This window comes from Entelurus aequoreus, linkage group LG09 (assembly GCF_033978785.1).
Source record: "Entelurus aequoreus isolate RoL-2023_Sb linkage group LG09, RoL_Eaeq_v1.1, whole genome shotgun sequence".
Classification (NCBI taxonomy): domain Eukaryota; kingdom Metazoa; phylum Chordata; class Actinopteri; order Syngnathiformes; family Syngnathidae; genus Entelurus; species Entelurus aequoreus.
Window position 1 is genome coordinate 38,219,278 of NC_084739.1, and position 20,850 is coordinate 38,240,127.

The 20,850-nt window shown below is 39.8% G+C and overlaps 1 protein-coding gene across 1 annotated transcript; it reads left to right on the forward strand.

Moving 5' to 3' along the window:
- The first annotated feature begins 13 nt into the window (after window positions 1–13).
- Window positions 14–20,411, forward strand: mcmbp (minichromosome maintenance complex binding protein). The gene is made up of 16 exons (XM_062058724.1): window positions 14–217; window positions 1,427–1,518; window positions 1,596–1,736; window positions 1,815–1,856; window positions 3,810–3,916; window positions 4,003–4,139; window positions 7,264–7,409; window positions 7,921–8,018; window positions 8,081–8,253; window positions 8,330–8,453; window positions 8,525–8,642; window positions 13,308–13,473; window positions 13,558–13,691; window positions 14,155–14,322; window positions 14,415–14,503; window positions 20,081–20,411. Exons 1-16 carry the CDS (start codon window positions 160–162, stop codon window positions 20,205–20,207), a joined length of 1,920 nt encoding a protein of 639 aa, XP_061914708.1. The 5' UTR covers window positions 14–159; the 3' UTR covers window positions 20,208–20,411.
- Window positions 20,412–20,850: the final 439 nt, after the last annotated feature.

Consider the following 20,850-nt stretch of genomic DNA (forward strand, 5'->3'; position numbering starts at 1 on the left):
TCCACCTACGGCAGGTCCGGAAATTTAAAAGAAGCGCACCCCTGCCTTAGCCCGATGACGCTTGTTTCCCGCCCTGGCTTTTCTGCCATTCTGTCATAAGTAACAAGTAACTATTGTTTTCCACACATTTTATATACAGCCGTCATTTTTGAGCACATTATGCCTTCCACAAACGACTGGATAAACAACCCTCTGGGCGTTGTCGAAGAGTTGTTTGGTAAGAAACTCACCGGAACTTACTTCACTATACACCAGGAAAGCTTTACGCGTGGGTCTCACTGGCTAGCGTGATGGCTCGTCGAATTCTCCTGACACAGCAAACAACTAGTTTTGTGTGACATTTTGTATATAAACTACCTCATGTTCGCCTGCAGAAACATTGGTTTACATTTCGTGGTATCAACAATTGAAGTTTTGACGATCATCCGCTCACCCGACTGTACATAGTTAGTATGATGCATTCACGGAACCATCAAATTGTCATTTCAGCATGTATAAAATGTATTATATACTGGCACTTTTTCTTACGTTTTACATGTGGATACTGTCAACGAGACAATACAGCGTGGTTATTGCACTTACATATCAGATGCATTATGTTAAATATTAATGTACCTGTGTGTGATGATGAAAAACAGTGCTTTGAATAACAGTTATCTATTCATTTTTGTATACCGCTTGTCCTCAGGGTCACAGGAGGAGCCGAAACCTAGCCCATCTCATTTCCAATCAATCACAGGGTACATGTAGACCAGGGGTGTCAAACTCATTTTAGATCAGGGGCCACATGGAGAAAAATCGACTCCCAAGTGGGCCGGACTGGTAAAATCACGGCACGATAACTTAAAAACAAAGACAACTTCAGATTGTTTTCTTTGTTTAAAAATATAACAGGCACATTCTGAACATGTACAAATCATAATGCTGTTTGGTTTTTTTACACTTACATGTTGTGGTTAATAGTATTATATCTTTATTTGTCGTTATTTATACTTTCTGAATAAATTATATGATAATGTTAATCAGTTAACTCATTGGTGGTAATTTTCAATCTATCAAGGTAAAAAAAAAAATTCAAAATCAAATTACAAGATGTTATGTAGTTTGCTCATTTTCCTCGACTGGTGCACTAACATCATGTACTTTATTTATTTTTACATATGTAGCATACTCTACAAAGATACAAAGAATTGCTATTGTGACATCTAATGGACACATTTAGAACAGCGGTTTCTTTCATTCAAACATTTTTATCCTGCGGGCCGGATAAAACCTGTTCGCGGGCCGAATCATGCAAACTCCACACAGAGATGCTCAACATGAGATTCCAACCCAGATCTCTAGACTTTTAGGCTGACTTGCTAACCACAAGTCCGCAATGGCAACTAAAAATGAATATATTTATTGTTTTTTGTTGTTATTGCAGCTGCATCTCAAAACAACCCAAATTCTGGATGGGAAGCAAAACTGGTGGAATTCTTCAAAGATCATCTGAAAGAAAAGGATGCTCACTCATGGGTATTACTATTGTTTTAACTCTTTTGTGCCTTTTTAGTTGTGACAATAATAATGATAATCAATGCATACTGTTCAAGGTCCCGTCAATGAACAACGTCCCATTGCACTACTTGAAGCCCAACAGTCTGGTCAAGTTTCGCTGTTTCATTCAGGACATGTTTGATCCAGAGTTTTACATGGGAGTATATGAGACAGTTGATCCATCATCACAAACTAAAGTGAGCATTACTATCCTATTCCAAGCTGTTTTCTGCACATTTATTAGACAGCCATCTTATTTTGTTGCAATCTGTCAGGTGTCGAGGTGTGGGAAGTACAAAGATGTGACAGAATTTGGGGTAAGTCCACCATTGTTGTATCATCCTGAACTCTTACAACTAAGCCTCCGATTCAGGGCCTAGTTTTTGTGGCCCCATTTTGGTCTTTAATATTACTCTTGGAAACGGTTCTGGGCTATAGAGTGGGTGCATAAAAAACACAATCCACAAAAATGCATTTTAAGTACATTTATAATTAGATATTAAGAAATAATGTATTATACATTTTTTACAAGTTATGTACAGAGTTGTATTTACTATAAATGATCATTTATGATGAACAATAAACGAATAGGTTGCATTGACTACAATTCAGTTAAATCCAAAATGTTCAATAGTCATGTGTTTATATTCCAGATAATATCCCAAGTTTGTATGAAAAGGTAAACAAAGATGTTGCTACCATGTTGCTTCAGCATTAATTGCAAAGTAAACAAAACACGGGCAAAACAAATGCTCTTTAGACATATATTTAAGGAAAAGGTTAGGCTACAATATAAACTTAGATATTATGGTTGTTTTAGAAATACGGTCGTAAATCTGTCACGATAACGGCGTTCTAAGTGATGCTAAATTAGCAATTATCTCTAACAGATTTTGAATGGACGTGGTGCTGCGAAATCGAACTGAAACTCTTACAAAGGGCATGTTGACTTGCCGCTTAATACAAGTTTAGCAGAAACAAAGTATGATTGTATCTATGAGGTCCATCAGAGTAGAACAAGGAAACACCTGCACAGCACGACGACCACAGTGATGATCACTTACTACCCAACCTTTTTCCATTTTCTGTGTCCTGAAAAATCAACGCATTTAGGAGCCATTTTGACATTGTTTTCATTTTGTTAAAAGACATACAGTATCTGAAGACCAAACTTTTAATGTCGACTTTGTGTAGGTGACAAAGTGTATTAGTTAATATTATCACAATTTCAGCTTTTTCTCATTACATTACAAATAATTGCAATTTTTCTTACTTGTTACTGCGTTTCTTTTGTTTGATTTTATTTAGTTTTTGACCTGCAGGCCGCAAATGGCCCCCCGAGCCATACTTTGGACACCCCTCCCCTAAAGGGTGTGGCTCTAAACAACAGCAAAGTATTTATGCCAGGAGCTGGCCCTGCTCCAATTGATTGATTGATTGAAACTTTTATTAGTAGATTGCACAGTGAAGTACATATTCCGTACAATTGACCACTAAATGGTTAGACCCGAATAAGTTTTTCCAACTTGTTTAAGTCGGGGTCCACTTGATTCATGATACAGATATATACTATTTTCATAATACAGTCATCACACAAGATAATCATCAGAGTATATACATTGAATTATTTACATTATTTACAATCCGGGGTGTGAGATATGGAGGGGGGGGGGGGTTAGGTTTGGTTGTTATCAACACTTCAGTCATCAACAATTGCATCATCAGAGAAATGGACATTGGAACAGTGTAGGACTGACTTGGTAGGATATGTACAGCAAGTAGTGGACACAGAGAGAGAGATCAGAAAGTATAAGAAAAAGTGTCTACATTTGATTATTTACAATCCGAAGAGGTATGATGAGGAAGGGAGGGTGTTAGTTTAGGGTTGAAGTTGCCTGGAGGTGTTCTTTTAGTGCGGTTTTGAAGGAGGATAGAGATGCCCTTTCTTTTACACCTGTTAAGAGTGCATTCCATATTGATGTGGCATAGAAAGAGAATGAGTTAAGACCTTTGTTAGATCGGGATCTGGGTTTAACGTGGTTAGTGGAGCTCCCCCTGGTGTTGTGGTTTAGGCGGTCATTTACGTTAAGGAAGTAGTTTGACATGTACTTCGGTATCAGGGAGGTGTAGCGGATTTTATAGACTAGGCTCAGTGCAAGTTGTTTTACTCTGTCCTCCACCTTGAGCCAGCCCACTTTGGAGAAGTGGGTAGGAGTGAGGTGTGATCTGGCTTTATTGTTGCCAGCCATGACTCTTGTCTTCATTTCCAGGTGGATTTTAATTCAAAAAATATTGTGACTGCTGAAAGACAGACTTTCTACTGCGTACCTGTTCCTGGTGAAAACTCCTGGGTGAAAGAGATATCCTTCTCACTTCTGTAGGATGTGCACGATAAAATGGCTTGCCAAACAACTTGTCTTTTTGTTTTAGTGCTGCATAGTTTTTCTTAACTCTGCAGCACAGTTACACTGGTTCGAGTCAAGCAAGAGTGCAACCGTCCACCTCGTATATGCCGAGCAGACAGAAGCGCAGCTATGAAGAAGACGATGACATGGACAGCATGGACACTCAGCCACAGAAACAAAGGGACCCTAATGCAGGTATAACATGAACATGTGTGACAAAAGTAAACGGAGTGTCCTATTTGTTTATTTACCTAATACTTCCTGGTTCATGAAAGAACCATAATACACCTAATTACTCTGATTAATTCCATACTTTGAAAATAAGTTCATGTCTCTACAAATTTAACCAGATTCTCACCAATCTGTAATGAATGCCTCATAGGTCCACAGGGCTTTACATGGTCTTAACTGTATGTGTCATACTATTTAATATTTTACTATATTGGTTGTAAAACAAAAGATAGTCACAGCAGTATCGGTTTGGACAGATCTGTTATCATCTTTATCAACACGGAGTAGTTTGTATAGTTTTGAATCACGGCACATGATTTGTTTTGCTGTTTTTAAGATGATTTTTTTTTTTTTGATTGCTACTCACCCTTACTGTATATCAGAGGTGTCCAATCCTTTTCTACCGTACAGCGCATACAGAAAAGTCAAAGCATTCAGGGGCCAGTTTAGTATATCGTTTTATGTAAAATAAAGTTCTAAAAATAAACCTTTTTTTAGCGCGCTAACAGGGTGTAATAGCAGTGTTTCCCATAAACTGCCAAGATACATATGGGGGCGTGGCTATGGGCGTGGTCACATGACATCATCGAGTAATTTGCATAATTTACTACAATGATATGAAATGTATACTTACTAATTAATAATAACAGTTTTGTTTTAAACGTCCATCCAGCCATCCATCCATCCATCCATTTTACAATATAATTACAACACTTTATGTACATATTTATATACAGATTTGAACAATAAGTTATTCACTGAAATATATTTATTAATTGTGGTTCTTACAAAAAATATATCTTATAAAATATAAAAGCTAAAATATCTCTTAAAGCTCTGCCCCTTTAATTAGTGCATACTAAATAATTTAACTTTAGGCTACTACTACAACCATATTATTTACCAGCAACACTTTATGTACATATTTATATACAGATTTGAACAATAAGTTATTCACTGAAATATATTTATTAATTGTGGTTCTTACAAAAAATATATCTTATAAAATATAAAAGCTAAAATATCTCTTAAAGCTCTGCCCCTTTAATTAGTGCATACTAGATAATGTAACTTTAGCCTCTTACTACAACCATATTATTTACCAGCAACATAAAGTGAAACAGAGGCAGAGGTGTCCTGCCACAGTCAGTAACAAATAAACAGAAAACAGTAGTGGTCAAGTACAAATAAGGCAACAAGAGAAGTATCCTACAATTCTCTTTTGTAAAGTAAATCTGACCAGCCTATATGGGCATCTACATCAACTATATGATTTGCCAGAGAAGCTGGACAGGACAAAAAAATAAGAATTTAAATTAAAAACAAAAAAAATCAAAAAAAAATCTATTTGTGGCGGACGTAATTCTTTCGTGGCGGGCCGCCACAAATAAATGAATGTGTGGGAAACACTGAATAGTGTGGAAAAGTACCTTTCGGAGGACATTCAACGATGCTGTGATAATGATAACCGTGACTATTTTGGTCACAATAACTGTGATATGAAATAGTCATATCGTTACATCGAGAGGTGGGAATCTTTGGCCACCTCACGATTCGATCACGATTGCAATTTATGAGCTACGATTCGATTAAAAATCGTTTATTGATGCATCTTTAATTTATGTATATTGACGTAGTTTTAGATATCTTTTCCTTTCACTAAATAAGCGTTTATAATTTGCAACTTAAAAAACATTTAATTCGGAATAAGTTAAATGAAATAAAGTTAAATTAATTCCCACATTACAAATGTGTGCAAATTTGGACCATAGGTGCCCGATAGTAAAGGAGCTGGTCGGCTCTCTCGGTGAAGTGGCTCGCTGCTGTCAGCCAAATTTTAGAACTGTCTGCATTACTTTATTTAAAATAGATACATTGATTATCGATTATTGACATTTACTAATCGATTCTATAATCGTCCATGTCTGAAATGCGATGCATCTAAAAATCGATTGTTTTCCCCACCTCTAGTTACATCACTAAAAGACAAAACTTTGTCAGCTCTGTGTGCCAAAAATTCGGTTTTATCATCTTAAAAATATAGCCAGAGTTCGTCCCTTTTCTCTCAAGCCAACACGTAGACGCTATTGACTACTGTAATGCCCTGCTTCTGGTCTTCCTAAAAAAAAATGTTTACAAAACCACACAATTATTCCAAAACTCAGCCTCTGTGCTGACGAGGACCAGAAGGCGGGCCCATATTACACTGGTTTAAAAATAATTGCAATTGCTCCCTCTGTGTTCCAGAACCTATTAAAAAATATATTTTACTGGTTTTTAAATGCCTCAATGGTCTTTAAGCTTTCTTATCTAGCCAAGTTGCTTTTATCATATGAGCCCTCGCGGTCCGTGCGGTCTTCCAGTTCCGGCGTCCTAATTATTCCAAAAGTCCTGAGCCATACCCACGGGGGAGGGCCATTCCATTATTACGCCCCTGTTTGTGGAACAGCCTGCCAGAGATCTTTTGATTAATATTCTTATCCATCTTATATTTTTTATTATCTCTTTAACTCTGTTTAGCTAGTATTTTATAACCTTTATTTAACCAACTTTATTTAGATAATAACTTTATTTAGATAATATTAGATTCTATGATGTACTTATAATATCGCCTTTTTTCTCTTATCTATATGATAACAAAAAAAATAATAATTATGCATCTGGTCTGCCAGAGAATAAGAGGACACAGTAGGGAGGATTGGAGTTGCTATATTTCGTGAGTAATCAGTTAACTTTTAGATGCTGTTTTTCAAAAAAATTACTAGCGACAAATCCAGTGAAGTCTATGGGAGTTACTGGAGTGAAAGAATGTATCGATCTTCTCAACGAGCAGTAGGTGCTGCTCTGGGCCCCTCCCCCATCCTAAAGCACTAAGAGACAGCTCTGTTTTTTTAAAACAAGACCAAAAGAAGCAGAAAAAGAAAGTTCTTCAATAGTTCTAAATGTATTTGTTCCACTTTTCAGGTTTTTTTACTCATGTTGGCCAATTATGTAAAACCACCACAAATAGATTGCAGTCCTGTGGGGAAACACTGAACCATTTAAACCCACCTTATTGCTGTTTTCCGTCATCATCTCCTGCCTGCAGGTGTTCAGATGAACTCGGAAGAACACGGCACCAGTGAAGCTCGGCGGCAGGAGACTGAAGCTCCTCCCGGCCAGATGGCTTCTGCCATGTGCCTTGACCTCAATTTCCCTCTACCAGACGAGAAAGGCCCTTCCTGCTTAGTCAAGGTATGTTATCCATTCATATTCACACCTCTTTTTTTTACTAAATAGAGATATGTACTGCTGCACGATTTTTTTTCCCCCACGTGTGCACATTCATGCCATGTTTAAGGCCATGTGTTTACGTTTGAAATACATCGCATTATTAGACCTCTCTTTGTCTTGTTCTGCTTTAAGGAAATTTCTTAATTGCAACGAGTAGAAAGATTGAAAATAATCCATCAAGTCAAAAAACATGGCAAGCTCGCTCACTCTATAGTACAAATAAGTCAAAAGAAAAGTCGATTATGTGATTGCTTCTCCCTTGAGCGGAGTAGACAAACCAGGTCAGTGGAGCCAACCTGCCGAACGAAATGCTAATCGTCATTCAATCAGTGAAACAAATAATTGAAATTACATCTCATGTTGTTATTGTAAACTAAGATGATTTTTTATGTGTGTCCCATAAAGACGTTTTAATTGTTATGATACAAGTATGTGAGTTGAGGTGAAAGATTAGGGTGTGTGTTTGTGTCAGGTCTACGAGGACTGGGACAGCTTCAAACTGAACGAGACCATCGAAGTCTACGGAATCCTCTCAGTGAGTCCTGCCCTCAGCGCTCTGGCTGAAGACAGGTGAGGTGTATTAAGATCAGTTTGGGGACGTATGGCTGTGGTTGACATTTCTGCCCATGCAGGGACAAGTCCTCGTCCCTCATAGACCCCTCAGAGTGCATGGAAACGGTAGAGGAGCAGAGGGTGCACAGCCCGCCCGCCTCACTGGTTCCTCGCCTCCACATGCTCTACGCCAAGCCGCTGGCACACAACAACCCTCTTATGCCCTCTGCCGTCTTGCAGGATAACAGCGCCAGTGAGCAAAGTATGCCCTCATCAAGTCCAATGAATGATCTCCAACCTCATTTGTCTGGCTGTCCCTCCTCTCATAGTTTTATCTTCAACTCTGAGTGAGATGGTGTCTGTCCAGGCAGACTTCCTTGCATATTTGACTCATGTCCTTCTGGGAGATTCCCTGGCCGCTGAGTACCTCATCCTGCATCTCATATCAAACGTGTACGTGTCCCATGATACAGTACTGTGTTGTCAAGAAGTAAAATTTCACTCTTGGCTTGGCTTTCTTGCAGGTACACCAGACGAGACGTGTTACCACTGGGGAAGTTCACCCTGAACCTGAGTGGATGTCCAACTGTGTCCTCGTACACCGAACGTCTCTACCAAGTCATCCAACAACTTGTACCCTCTGTGAGTAAAAGACACCTTCATGCTCATGTCATGGCTCACAGCCGCAAAACATCATGTTGGTGCTTTGGGTTACGCGATATAGACAATATAAATCTGGCCGGCAATAAATGGTTGAATACTATTGTTATATCGTGATAATGAATATTGATTACACATTTTAGCTGTGTCCTCCAAATTTGACCGCGACAAGTGAACAAAGGTGTCTTCAACACACTGTAGCATTCTCGCTCGCGGCTCACATCCCTCTACAATGCCAAGCCACTTCTAAGTCAGCAATCCTCGCCTCAATGGCAGCTAATAAACTAGGTTCCTTACAAGTGTCTGTATCACTGGAGGATGAGGAATAGCTAAACATGCTACACTACACACTGTACAAGCATTTGCTAAGTACTAAGCTACAACTCTTGAATGTAAATAAGGTGGGCGGATCCATACAAATATCGATAGTAATGATACCAAGTATAGTATCAGTACATGGTTTTGTGATTATTGTTTACAAACTCAGGAAATAAGTTACAGACCTGCACCCTGGCTGGCTTCTGCAATAAAACACGGTGATCTCGATACATCATCTGGGATGTTGTGGTGAAAGTCACTCGAAACAGATGGCTGCTAGAGGTCACCGATGTATAAAGTGCACAATAAAAGCAAGAAAAGTAAAAAATAAATAATAAAATTTCTGCCGGGCAGGGGCGAATGCTGACTCAGCGTGAGGGGGAGTGGTGAGAAGGGGTTAATTTGCATGTAACAATTCTGCCTCAAAATGGCTTGTTTTCAAAGGGAGCAAAAATATGGCTTACAAATAGGTCTGTAAAACTAAATCTATGCACATTTTGCATCATTACATGGTATTTAGACCAAAATGATTTTAAACATAGGGGGAAAAAATCATAATATGACCCCTTTACAGGACAAAAACCAAAAGATTGAAATTAGGGATGTTCCGATCGATCGGCCACCGATCAGTATCAGTTGATTTTCGGGGAAAAAGTACAGTGTGTGATAGCCATTGCCAATTAATACATTTTATTGCTGATCACAAATACCGATCCACTCTTAACACTGTATTTCTTTTTGGTTGCCCGGCTGACAAGCAGTTAGCAGTTAAATATGTGTCTTCTTACACAGTATGGTGCCACTCCTCTAAGCTAATAATAATCACCTACAATATGGAAAATAAACTTAATTTGTTATTATTTTAAGCATCATTATCATGTAACTTTATCACTGGAGGATGAGGCTGAACATGTTACATACAGAGTAAGAGAATAAGGAACTCGTTTGAATATTGTGTTGATATTGTTAAACTACACTCACCATAAATTGAAAACCGCTAATACATGCAAATGGTATTTGCCGATCTTACTCATGAATGATTGGAATCGGCAGCATAAAACTCTGATCGCAACATGCCTCATTTAAATCAGAGCTAATAGTTTGAAATAATTCAAATACTTAATTGATATTGGTACATCGCGATCTTGTGTTTTTATTTGCTTATAATTGTGATGAAAAATGTAATCATTCAATGATCTTGAAAAATTTAAATGGGACCTATTATGCAAAACCAACTTTTCTTGCCTATTGTTACCTGCTGATGTGTACAGTATTTGGGATCTGGATAAGTCCCGAAAATTTGAAATCAAACAATGTAAGCATGGCGGAGATATTTATAAAACAGTCTTGCCTTCCTTCGTACTTCCTCCAAATGAGCCGTTTGGAATTTGCCCCAATTGTGACATTTTTCCCAAAGTGACGTCAGCGGATATTTTCATGTATGGTAAAGTTTTACCTGAAGACCATTGCGCGAGTACACCATTGCAGTCAGAAGACGTTTCTTTTTCTCTATCTTCTAGTTGTGGGGCAGACTGGCTCATACAGGCACATGCATCTGCCGCTGTTGCCATTTCTAATACAAAGTAGCGTATAGTTTAAACTTATACAGTATCTGTCAGTAGACTCCATATGGAAATGCTAAAAACTACAAGAAGGCTGACGTGAAGTAGATTCAGTTGAAGAGGAGCCGCGTAATTAAGACGGCCCACCAAACAGTGCATCCTGAAGAGACGATCAGAAAGCGGCTTGAAGACGGTCTGTAAAACATAATGTATGCAACATCTTGACCAAAGAACTACCATTACATGTTGTTTAGAATACAAGGAAGTAGTTTAAATCTCGAAAAAAAATTACCCCTTTAAATATCAGCATTGGTATGACCGATAATGACCCTTTATCTACTAGTTGGATCGATACCCAAATTTGCAGCGTTAACCAAAACTAATGTAACGTATCTAAATAAGAGAATAAGTGCGTTGTAAATTATGACAGAAATGTAGATAGAACCATGTTACAACACAAAGTAACCAGATATCAACAGTAAATCAGCAAGTATATTAATAATAGTTTTGAAAAAATGATACAACCAGAAATGATGCAATATATTAATCGCATGTCAGCAGCAAAATTAGGAGCCTTTGTAACCCATTTTGAAATGGTTCTCTTATCATTTACATACCAAATAATATATCAGGATATATATCGTTCTGGCAGGATGCTGCAATATATATCGCAATATAGATTTTAGGCCATATCGCCCCTCCCTACTGGAGCTGTTTATACAGGACAGAACAAGCAGTGTGTGGGGGTAAATTGCAGAACATGGCCTTTGACCCCAGCTTCCTATATCACAGTGCCTCTTATTTTCTGCCATGAACCCCCTGTATTTATTTACTACTGACAACTTGATATTATTTATATATTTAGGTGTACAACACTGTGTGAGTTACATTCTTTATATATACCATATTTTCCGGACCATAGGGCGCACCGGATTATAAGGCGCATTAAAGGAGTCATTTTATTATAATTTTTTTTTCTAAATTGAAAACACTTCCTCGTGGTCTACATAACATGTAATGGGGTTCTTTGGTCAAAATGTTGCATAGATTATGTTTTACAGATCATCTTCAAGCCGTTTTCTGACAGTCTTTTCCGGATGCGCCGTTTTGTGGGCGGTCTTATTTACGTGGCTCACCTTCGACAGCGTCTTCTCCCCGTCATCTTAGTTGTAGCGGTGTAGCGTGCAAGGACGGGAGTGGAAGAAGTTTCAAAAGATGGAGCTAACTGTTTTAATGACATTCAGACTTTACTTAAATCAGTAACTGAGCAGCATCTCCTCATCCGGGAACAACAACAAGGCCAGAAATGTGTCCCGTGGAAAACCGTCCGACCGAAACTCTCAAATAACTGAAGTTCCTTGGGTGAATAATGTAAACTCCCCATACCATGTTTTAGCACTTTCATTGCGAGTTTACTGACAGATATAAGTAAGAACTTTACACTACTTTATATTAAAAATGGCAACAGCGGAGGATGAATGTTCCATAACAAGAAGACAGAGAAAAAGAAGAAGCTTATCGACTAGGGCGTCGGCACGGACTTCAAAGGCGGACCCGCGTGATTTTTCAGGATTTATGCAGTATGAAGTATGATCAAAGCTGTAAGTTTCTTATGTTGATTCTTAATTTGATTTCTTTAAATGTAAATCAATTAAAATAGTGTAGAATCAAATTTGATCAAAAAAGACTCGAGAGTTGTGACATTATTGTCATATATTGACTGGCTCATTAACATGAACAATAGCATTGGGACGTTGCAGTGAATTATTTTAGCGTGACATGACACTGAAGAAATATTTACGGTTACATTTACATTTGTGCTCTGGAATGGGGGAGGGGCTCACGGCAGCACCCGCCACTGCTTGCTGAGGACAGTAACTGCAGCGTTGTTTACCTCAGAGTCTCCGAGACACAAGAAAAGTCCCCAATAACACCGGAAAAAGTCGCTATATTTGTCGCTACTAGCTGTTTAAAAAAAAAAAAAAGTCGCCAAGAGGATTTGGCAACACTAGTGAGGACTAAAACACACGTAATGTTATTAATAGTAAAACCAGTAAGTTGTTGCATCCCTAGTATCACCAATTAAGTAACCACTAACCACGGCACAGCAGTTGGGAATCACTGGTCTGGAGGAGTTTGCGCAGCGTGAAAGTAGAGCAACTTCCTAGCTCAACAGCGCCACTGCTGGCTGCAGGCAAGTAGCGCTATTATTCAAGATTGTACAGTTAAACAGCTGCCGAGAGGACGGCAACTTTCACCTTTGGCTAGATCAGTAACAACATCATCTTATGTTACAAACACATTGTTTGTAAAAGCGTATGATTTTACTCACCTGTACATCAGGAACAGAACCATGGCATCTGTTTTCAAATTATTTTCCCTCTTAGACACCTCTCCACCTGCTGCTGTTGGGCATGTGCCCGTGAACTAGACAATGAAAAAATTACGTTTTTTTTTTCTAAATCTGCTCTTTTAAACCAATAATAGTAATTAACATACACTAGCTGGTGGTGTATTTGGAGTGAAAAATGTAATTTTGAGTCAGTGACAATAATTCTTAACAATTATTTAGAAACCTTAGCTATCTTCTGTTGGCAATTGTTCAGTGAACGAAGAGAAAACAATTTGTGGAAAATAGGTAAAAAACTGTGTTTACTTCTGATATCGAGTCTGGTGCTCATGCATAACAAAGAGAGTAACAATATGAAGAATACATCACTTAAAAAATGTTTTTGATTTAATTCCTGATCTCCACACAACCTTGCAGTCGTTCTATCTGGGCATGAGCCTTCAAAACATGAATCAGATGAGCCTGGTGCCAAAGAAGGACTACGTGGCCAATCGGCTGGTGAGCGGCGCTCTGCAGCTGGCAAGAAACACATCGCTCTTCCTGGACGAAACACAGCTGGAGCAGGGGCAGCTGGACACCGCAGGTACGAGTAGCAAACACCACCTGTTGAGAAAGCATGATTTGATACTAACCAGGCTGCCTGTGTGTGTGTGTTGTTGTGCTGTAGGTGTGCGCAATGTCACAGCTTTGGGCAATCTGATCACTTGGCAGAAGGTTGATTATGACTTTAACTACCACCAGATGGAATTCCCCTGCAATATTAATGTGCTCGTCGCATCGGAGGGCCGCTCGCTGCTGCCGGTGAGGACACGCGAGGAGGGAGGCGTGCAGCCACGCTGATCTCACTTGACGCTTACGCCCACACCGCAGCCAAGCCTCTCCCCAGCCAGGCTCGGGAAGGTGTTAGGTTTCTGTCGGCCATGTCCCACGCTGGAGGTTGTTTCCAGCCAGCATCACGCTGCTGTCTCCGCCGCAATTGGCTGAAGGATTTAATCTCAGGTCTCACTCGGTTGTGAACCGTGCGAGGAATGCGCTGTGTGCTATTCCTGTGTGCTGGCCTAACGTGTTGCCGTGGCGGCAGCTGTGTGCCACAGGAACAATCCAGAGAGAGGCGTCAGTCTCGGGCAGCACTCTGTAAACAACCTCCAGGGTTGGTCAGAAGTCACGTGATCACAGGCGCCTGGTTTAGCTTTGCTCCTGCCTGGTGTGCTATGACAACACCCTTCCAACACCTGGAATTGAAACATTTCTTTTGACCCCGCAGTCAGACTGTCAGATGCACCTGCAGCCCCAAGTCGCCCCCGCCCACATGGACGACCATCTCGGTAGCATCCCCTCACACATGCAGACTTCCTCGCAACTCAACAAGTTCCGACTCTACCTGAGTGTGGCCCGGCAGCTGGACTACAGCATCTCTAATGAAGTGACTAAGGTGAAACGTGTTACCGCTCTGTGCTTGCAAAATAAAAGCCCTGCAGGAAAACGATTATTCAACTTTTTCTTCTTCCCCTGTCGTCCCTTCAGTCAGTTGAGGATGACTTTGTAGATATGAGGAAGGACGACCCCCAGAGCATCAGTGCTGAGGACCTGCACCGCATGCTTGTGGTGGCAAGGTGGGCTACAATTATTTTTGCATGTTTCTATCATCCCACAAACTGGAACTAGGGATAATCACGGTTTTATACTGCCGATACCAATTATCCATGAGTGAGATCAGTTGGTATCAATATGGACACTGATCGCATATACTAAATGTACATTTTTCAATTTATTTATGGTGAATGCTATTGTCCGTTTAGCTGTGAACTTAAACTAGTTCCTTATTCTCTTTTATTCATACTATTAAGTCAGTAGCACACTAACTAAATTACTAATTTAAATCATTTTGGTTTTTGCCCTCAAAGTCCCCGATTGTCCAGGGAATTATTAATAGTTAACAAAAAAAATCCCTAATCACTCTAGTATCGATCATATACACTGCAAAAAGTCAGTGTTCAAAAACAAGAAAAAAAATACAAAAATGAGGGGTATTTTATTTGAACTAAGCAAAATTATCTGCCAATAGAACAAGAAAATTTGGCTTGTCAAGACTTTCCAAAACAAGTCAAATTAGCTAACCTCAATGAACCCAAAAATGCCTACCAAGTGCACTCTTCTTGGTAGAAAAAAAAGAGACCTTTTTGCTCAATATGTTGAAAAATATTCTTAAATTAAGTAAATGCTAGTGCCATAATCTTGACATAATGATATGCGCTCGGCCTCATGATTTTGTTTCATGCTTGAAGTAAGAAATTATTGCTTAAAAAAATTAGTTTTATACTTGTGAGTGTTAATGACACAGCTTTGCATCAGTTGATATTCTAGTTTCAAGCATGTTTTACTCAATATAGGTCATAAAATATCATTAACAAGCTGTAATATCTTACTGAGATAATTTAGGACCAAAACCCTTAAAACAACTAAAACACTAACATAAAATCTGCTTAGTGAGAAGAATTATCTTATCAGACAGAAAATAAGCAAATATCGCCCTTATTTGAGATATTTTATCTTACTTAGATTTCAGTTTTTGCAGTGTACTGATATTACCCTTAGTATAATCTTAAACTTAACATCTTAAATTTTACCAAGCACTCAGTTATTCAGTTTTTTCAAGCTAGCTTAGCAGCTAGCTATCTTAGATATTAGCATGCCTGCTCCTGTGTGCTGTCAGTGTGTAGAATGTTTAGCCCTGTCTAACTACTACTATCAATCAAAGTTTCTTTATACAGCCCTTTATCACAAGTGTCTCAAAGGGCTGCACAAGCCACAACGACATCCTCTGCTTAGATTCCACATCAGGGCTAGAAAAAACTCAACCTAATGGGCACAATGAGAAACCTCGGGCGACCGGTGCAATGGATGTCGAGTGGATCTAGTTAATAGTGTCAGAGTCCAGTCCATAGTGAGGCCAGCAGGAGATCATCAGCAGCGCAGAGACGTCCCCAACTGATGCACTGAGGAATGGTCCACCCCGGGTCCTGACTTTGAACAGCTAGCGCGTCATCTGTGGTCATGTGATAACCTCTCCATGCAGGAGAGAGGGGCGGAGCAGAAAATAAAAGAGATTGCAGATCAACTGGTCTAAAATGGGGGTCTATATTTAAAGGCTAGAGTATACAAATTAGTTTTACGATGGGACTTAAATGCTTCTACTGAGGTAGCATCTCTAACTGTTACCGGGAGGGCATTCCAGAGTACCGGAGCCTGAATAGAAAACTCTCTATAGCCCGCAGACCTTTTTGGGGCTCTGGGAATCACTAATAAGCCGGAGTTCTATGAACGCAGATTTCTGACCGGGACATATCCTACAATACAATCAGCAAGATAGGCTGGCACTAGACCGTTTAGTATTTTATACGTAAGTAGTAAAACCTTAAAGTCGCATCTTAAGTGCACAGGAAGCCAGTGCAGGTGAGCCAGTATAGGCGTAATATGATCAAACTTTCCTGTTCTTGTCAGAAGTCTAGCAGCCGTATTTTGTACCAACTGTAATCTTTTAATGCTAGACATAGGGAGACCCGAAAATAATGTTACAGGAATCGAGACGAAACGTAACGAACGCATGAATAATGATCTCAGCGTCGGTGATGGACAAAATGGGACACTTTTTAGCGATATTACGGAGATGAAAGAAAGCTGGTTTAGTAACTTTCTTAATATGTGAATCAAATGAGAGTTGGGTCGAAGATAATACCGACATTCTTTACCAAGCCGCTTTGTGTAATTGTTTTCTTGTCAAATGTGTAGGTGGTATTAATAAATAGGTGTCAGTGTCTAGCAGGACAGATAATTAACATTTCTGTTTTCTTAGCGTTGAGTTGCAAAAAGTTAGCGGACATCCATTGTTTAATTTCATTAAGACACGCCTCCAGCTGACTACAGACCGGCGTGTTGGTCAGCTTTAGGGGCATGTAGAGTTGGGTGTCATCAGCATAACAGTGAAAGCTAACACCGAATTTGCGTATGATGTCACCTAGCGGCAGCATGTAGATGCTGAAGAGTGCAGGGCCAAGAACCGAACCCTGGGGAACTTCACACGTTACCTAACATACTCAGGGGTCACATTGTTATGGGAGACGTACTGCATCCTGTCAGTAAGATAGGAGTTAAACCAAGAAAAGGCTAAGTCTGACATACCAATACGTGTTTTGATACGTTCTAATAGTTCTAATGTTATGACCGACTGTATCGAAAGCAGCGCTGAGATCAAGTAGCAGCAACATGAATGATGCATCAGCATCCATAGTTAGCAATAGATCATTAGTAATTTTTGCGAAGGCTCTCTCCATAAAGCGATTTGCCCTGAAACCGGACTGAAAGGGTTCACAGAGATTGTTAGACTAAGTGTTCATTTAGCTGCTGTGCAACACTGTTTTCGAGGATTTTCGAGATAAAGGGAAGGTGGAACGCCGGCCGGTAGTTTACCATGAGGTCAGGATCTTGAGACTTTTATTTTTGAGGTTAGGTCTTTTGAGCAGAGGATGAATAACCGCTTTTTTGAATGCTAAGGGAACAGTGCCAGAGGAAAGTGATAAGTTTATAATATTTAGCACTGCTGGTCCTAATTTAACAAACAGCTCCTTGATAAGTTTCCCAGTTAGTGAGTCAAGTAAACATGTTTGTTTTAACCCATTTACAAGTCGCAGGAGTTCCTCTGTTATTTTATCAAAAAGAGAGAGACTATTTTGGAGGACAATTATCAGTCGTATATACAGTCGTATCTGTGTTAATATGACCCACTTAGAGCTGAGACGCGTTGTCTTTAATCTCCTTTCTAATTAGTTACATTTTCTTATTAAATAAATTCATAAAGTCACCTGCTGAGTGAGTGGAGCTACTTGGAGGACTCCCTTGTTGGGTTAGCAATGCTACTGTAATGAACAAATATTTAGGATCGTTTTTATTGAGGCGGATAAGTTTGGCGTAGGAATCAGCTTTAGCTAAGGTAAGCATGCGTTTATAAGTTATTAAACTATCACTCCATGCTTGATGGAAAACCTCAAGTTTAGAAGCACGCCATTTGCGTTCCAGCTTTCTACATGATAGTTTCCAAAGCTCTAGTTTCTTCTGTAAACCAGGGGGTACGCCTTTTAGGGGCTTTTTTAGCTCTAGCGGTGCTATACTATCAATGTTGTCAGGGCATCGTTAAAGTTGTTAGTGAGGTTATCGATAGAGCCCACATAATTTCGGAATGCAGAGCAAGAGTCATAGTTGTGACAGCATTAATGTTGCGGCTGCTAAAACAGTAGTTATTAGTAGCTTGTTGAGAAGGAGTCAGAACTTCAAATTGTATAGGTAATGATCAGACATTACTTTAGTGTACAAGAGTATCATAACTTTGGAGGTGGTGACACCCCGGGGCAGCACGGTGGAAGAGGGGTTAGTGCGTCTGCCTCACAATACGAAGGTCCTGAGTAGTCGTGAGTTCAATCCCGGCCTCTGGATCTTTCTGTGTGGAGTTTGCATGTCCTCCCCATGACTGCGTGCGTTCCCTCCGGGTACTCCGGCTTCCTCCCACCTCCAAAGACATGCACCTGGGGATAGGTTGATTGGAAACACTAAATTGGCCCTAGTGTGTGAATGTGATTGTGAAAGTTGTTTGTCTATCTGTGTTGGCCCTGTGATGAGGTGGCGACTTGTCCAGGGTGTACCCCGCCTTCTGCCCGATTGTAGCTGAGATAGGCTCCAGCGCCCCCCGTGACCCCGAAGGGAATAAGCGGTAGAAAATGGATGGATGGACACCCCGGACAAGGACTAGATCTATTGTATTACCGTTGCGATGCGTGGGTTCAATTATTATTTGTGTAAGACCACAGCTATCAATTATAGCCTGGAGTGCCACGCACAGAGGGTCTGATGGGGTATTCATATGAATATTAAAATCCCCCATTATAATTATATTATCTGCGTGCATCACTAGATCAGCGACAAACTCTGAAAATTCACTGATAAAGTCCGAATAGGGCCCAGGGGGGCGGTAGATAACAGCCAGGTAGAGAGGTAGCGGTGTGACAGACCTCATAGTAAGCACCTCAAATTATTATATTTATTACTTAGGTTAGGGGTAAGATTAAGGTTTTCATTGTATATAAGTGCGACCCCTTCACCCCTTTTAAGGGGACAGGCAATATGTGCATTCGTATAGTTAGGAGATGCCTCGTTAAGCAGAAAAAATTAATCTGGTTTGAGCCAGGTTTCGCTAAGACCAATGACGTTAAGATTGTTGTCTCTAATGACTTCATTAACTAATGATGTTTTGAGAGACAATGATCTGATGTTTAAAAAGCCCATATTATAGGTAGTGGGCTGTTTTGAGGAATTTTTGTTAATGTTATCCGTAGTAGTGATATTAATAACGTTACGTTTATTTTGTGTAGTGCGCCTTAAATAATTTCGATCATATCTAGGAATTGATATGATGGGGATCTTCAGATTGTTTGCTTGGTGCTGCGATAGATTGAACGCGTCATAATTTTCCACCTCAGTAGAATGCATGTTCACCTCTGGCACGGTCACTACAAAAAAAACTGAGTTGTGTATTATTCTACGACAAATGCAATGTGTGCAGGAATTTTACAGCCTGGCGTTGGTTAGTTCTAGCTTAACTGACTCCTCACCCAGACTAACAGACACTGTAATTGCCTGTGAACGGGCTTGCTCTAGTGTAGTTAGTCAAGTGAGACTTAACCAGTAATCTGTTTCTAGATAGAGTGATGGCGCCTTCCCTGTCAGGGTGAAAGTCGTCCCTGATCAGCAACGCCGGTTTGCCCCAGAAAGAGGGACAATTATCAATAAATGTTAGTCCCTGTTCTCTACAAAAACTAGCCAGCCACTTGTTAAGCGAGACTAATCTGCTATACCTCTTATCATTGCCTCTGCCATACTTGATAGTGGTACTAAAGATTCTAACAAATGCAGTTTATTGCTGTAGTGGAGGTGATTATTTTCAGTTTAGGGGAGCGGCTCCACACTGTGTATGGAGACACATAAATTAGCTGCTCGCCACTTGTCAGGCGTGCAGGAACGGCAGTTGTGATTGGCATTGGTCGATCATGTACTTTTTACAATATCAATCGATTGGCACATCTGTAACTGAAACATAATCAAACCAAGCAATAATGACTTTGTTGGCTTGTTTCTGCTGTCAGGTTGCTGTCGCTGAGCCTGGGAAAGACCTCTCTGTGCAGAGACATCTGGCTGAAGGCTAAACACATGGAGATGCAGCGGAGTTGCAGGATGGAGCAGCACAAGAGCGTCAACGGAAATGAGCCGTAATTTGCTAAGAGCAACAAGCAAAGTAGCCATGTTTGTCCTTCTGATTCTAAAAGGTTTTTCATAAAAATGGTTTTCATTTTTTCATTTCATAAAGTTTGCCATGGTGCCTCAGTTATCGCTGCATGAGTAGCAATATTCAGCAGTATGTGTGCACACAATCTGCAGTGTTAGCATGTTTCTCCTAATGTAAATAAAGTTGTAATAAAAAACTGTTTTGTTTTCCTTCATAAATAATGCAAATTTAACTGAACACTTTCACTCATACCTTTTTATTCCAGTAGAATATTGGACAAAGGTGTATACTACAGTGCACTTTACCATCAAGTAATACACCCAAAGAGGATGAGAATAAATATGAGGCTTTAATATAATAATCTAATGTCAACACTGTGGAAGAGGGCTGCTAAATAGGCGACGTGTGACCACAAGCAGATGGCATGGGGGTGAAACGGTGCTAAACAAATGCTGTAAGACCTTTAGTTGGATGTTGTGTCGATAGGCTCAACTGACAGAAAATGAAAGATGAATAGATGCATGCTGAAGCACAAAAGGAGAAAATGTCACCCAGCATAATAGGATTACATAATGTATAAAACAATCTAGCACTGTGGTCTTTGAGGAATGATGAGGATTAACATTTTAT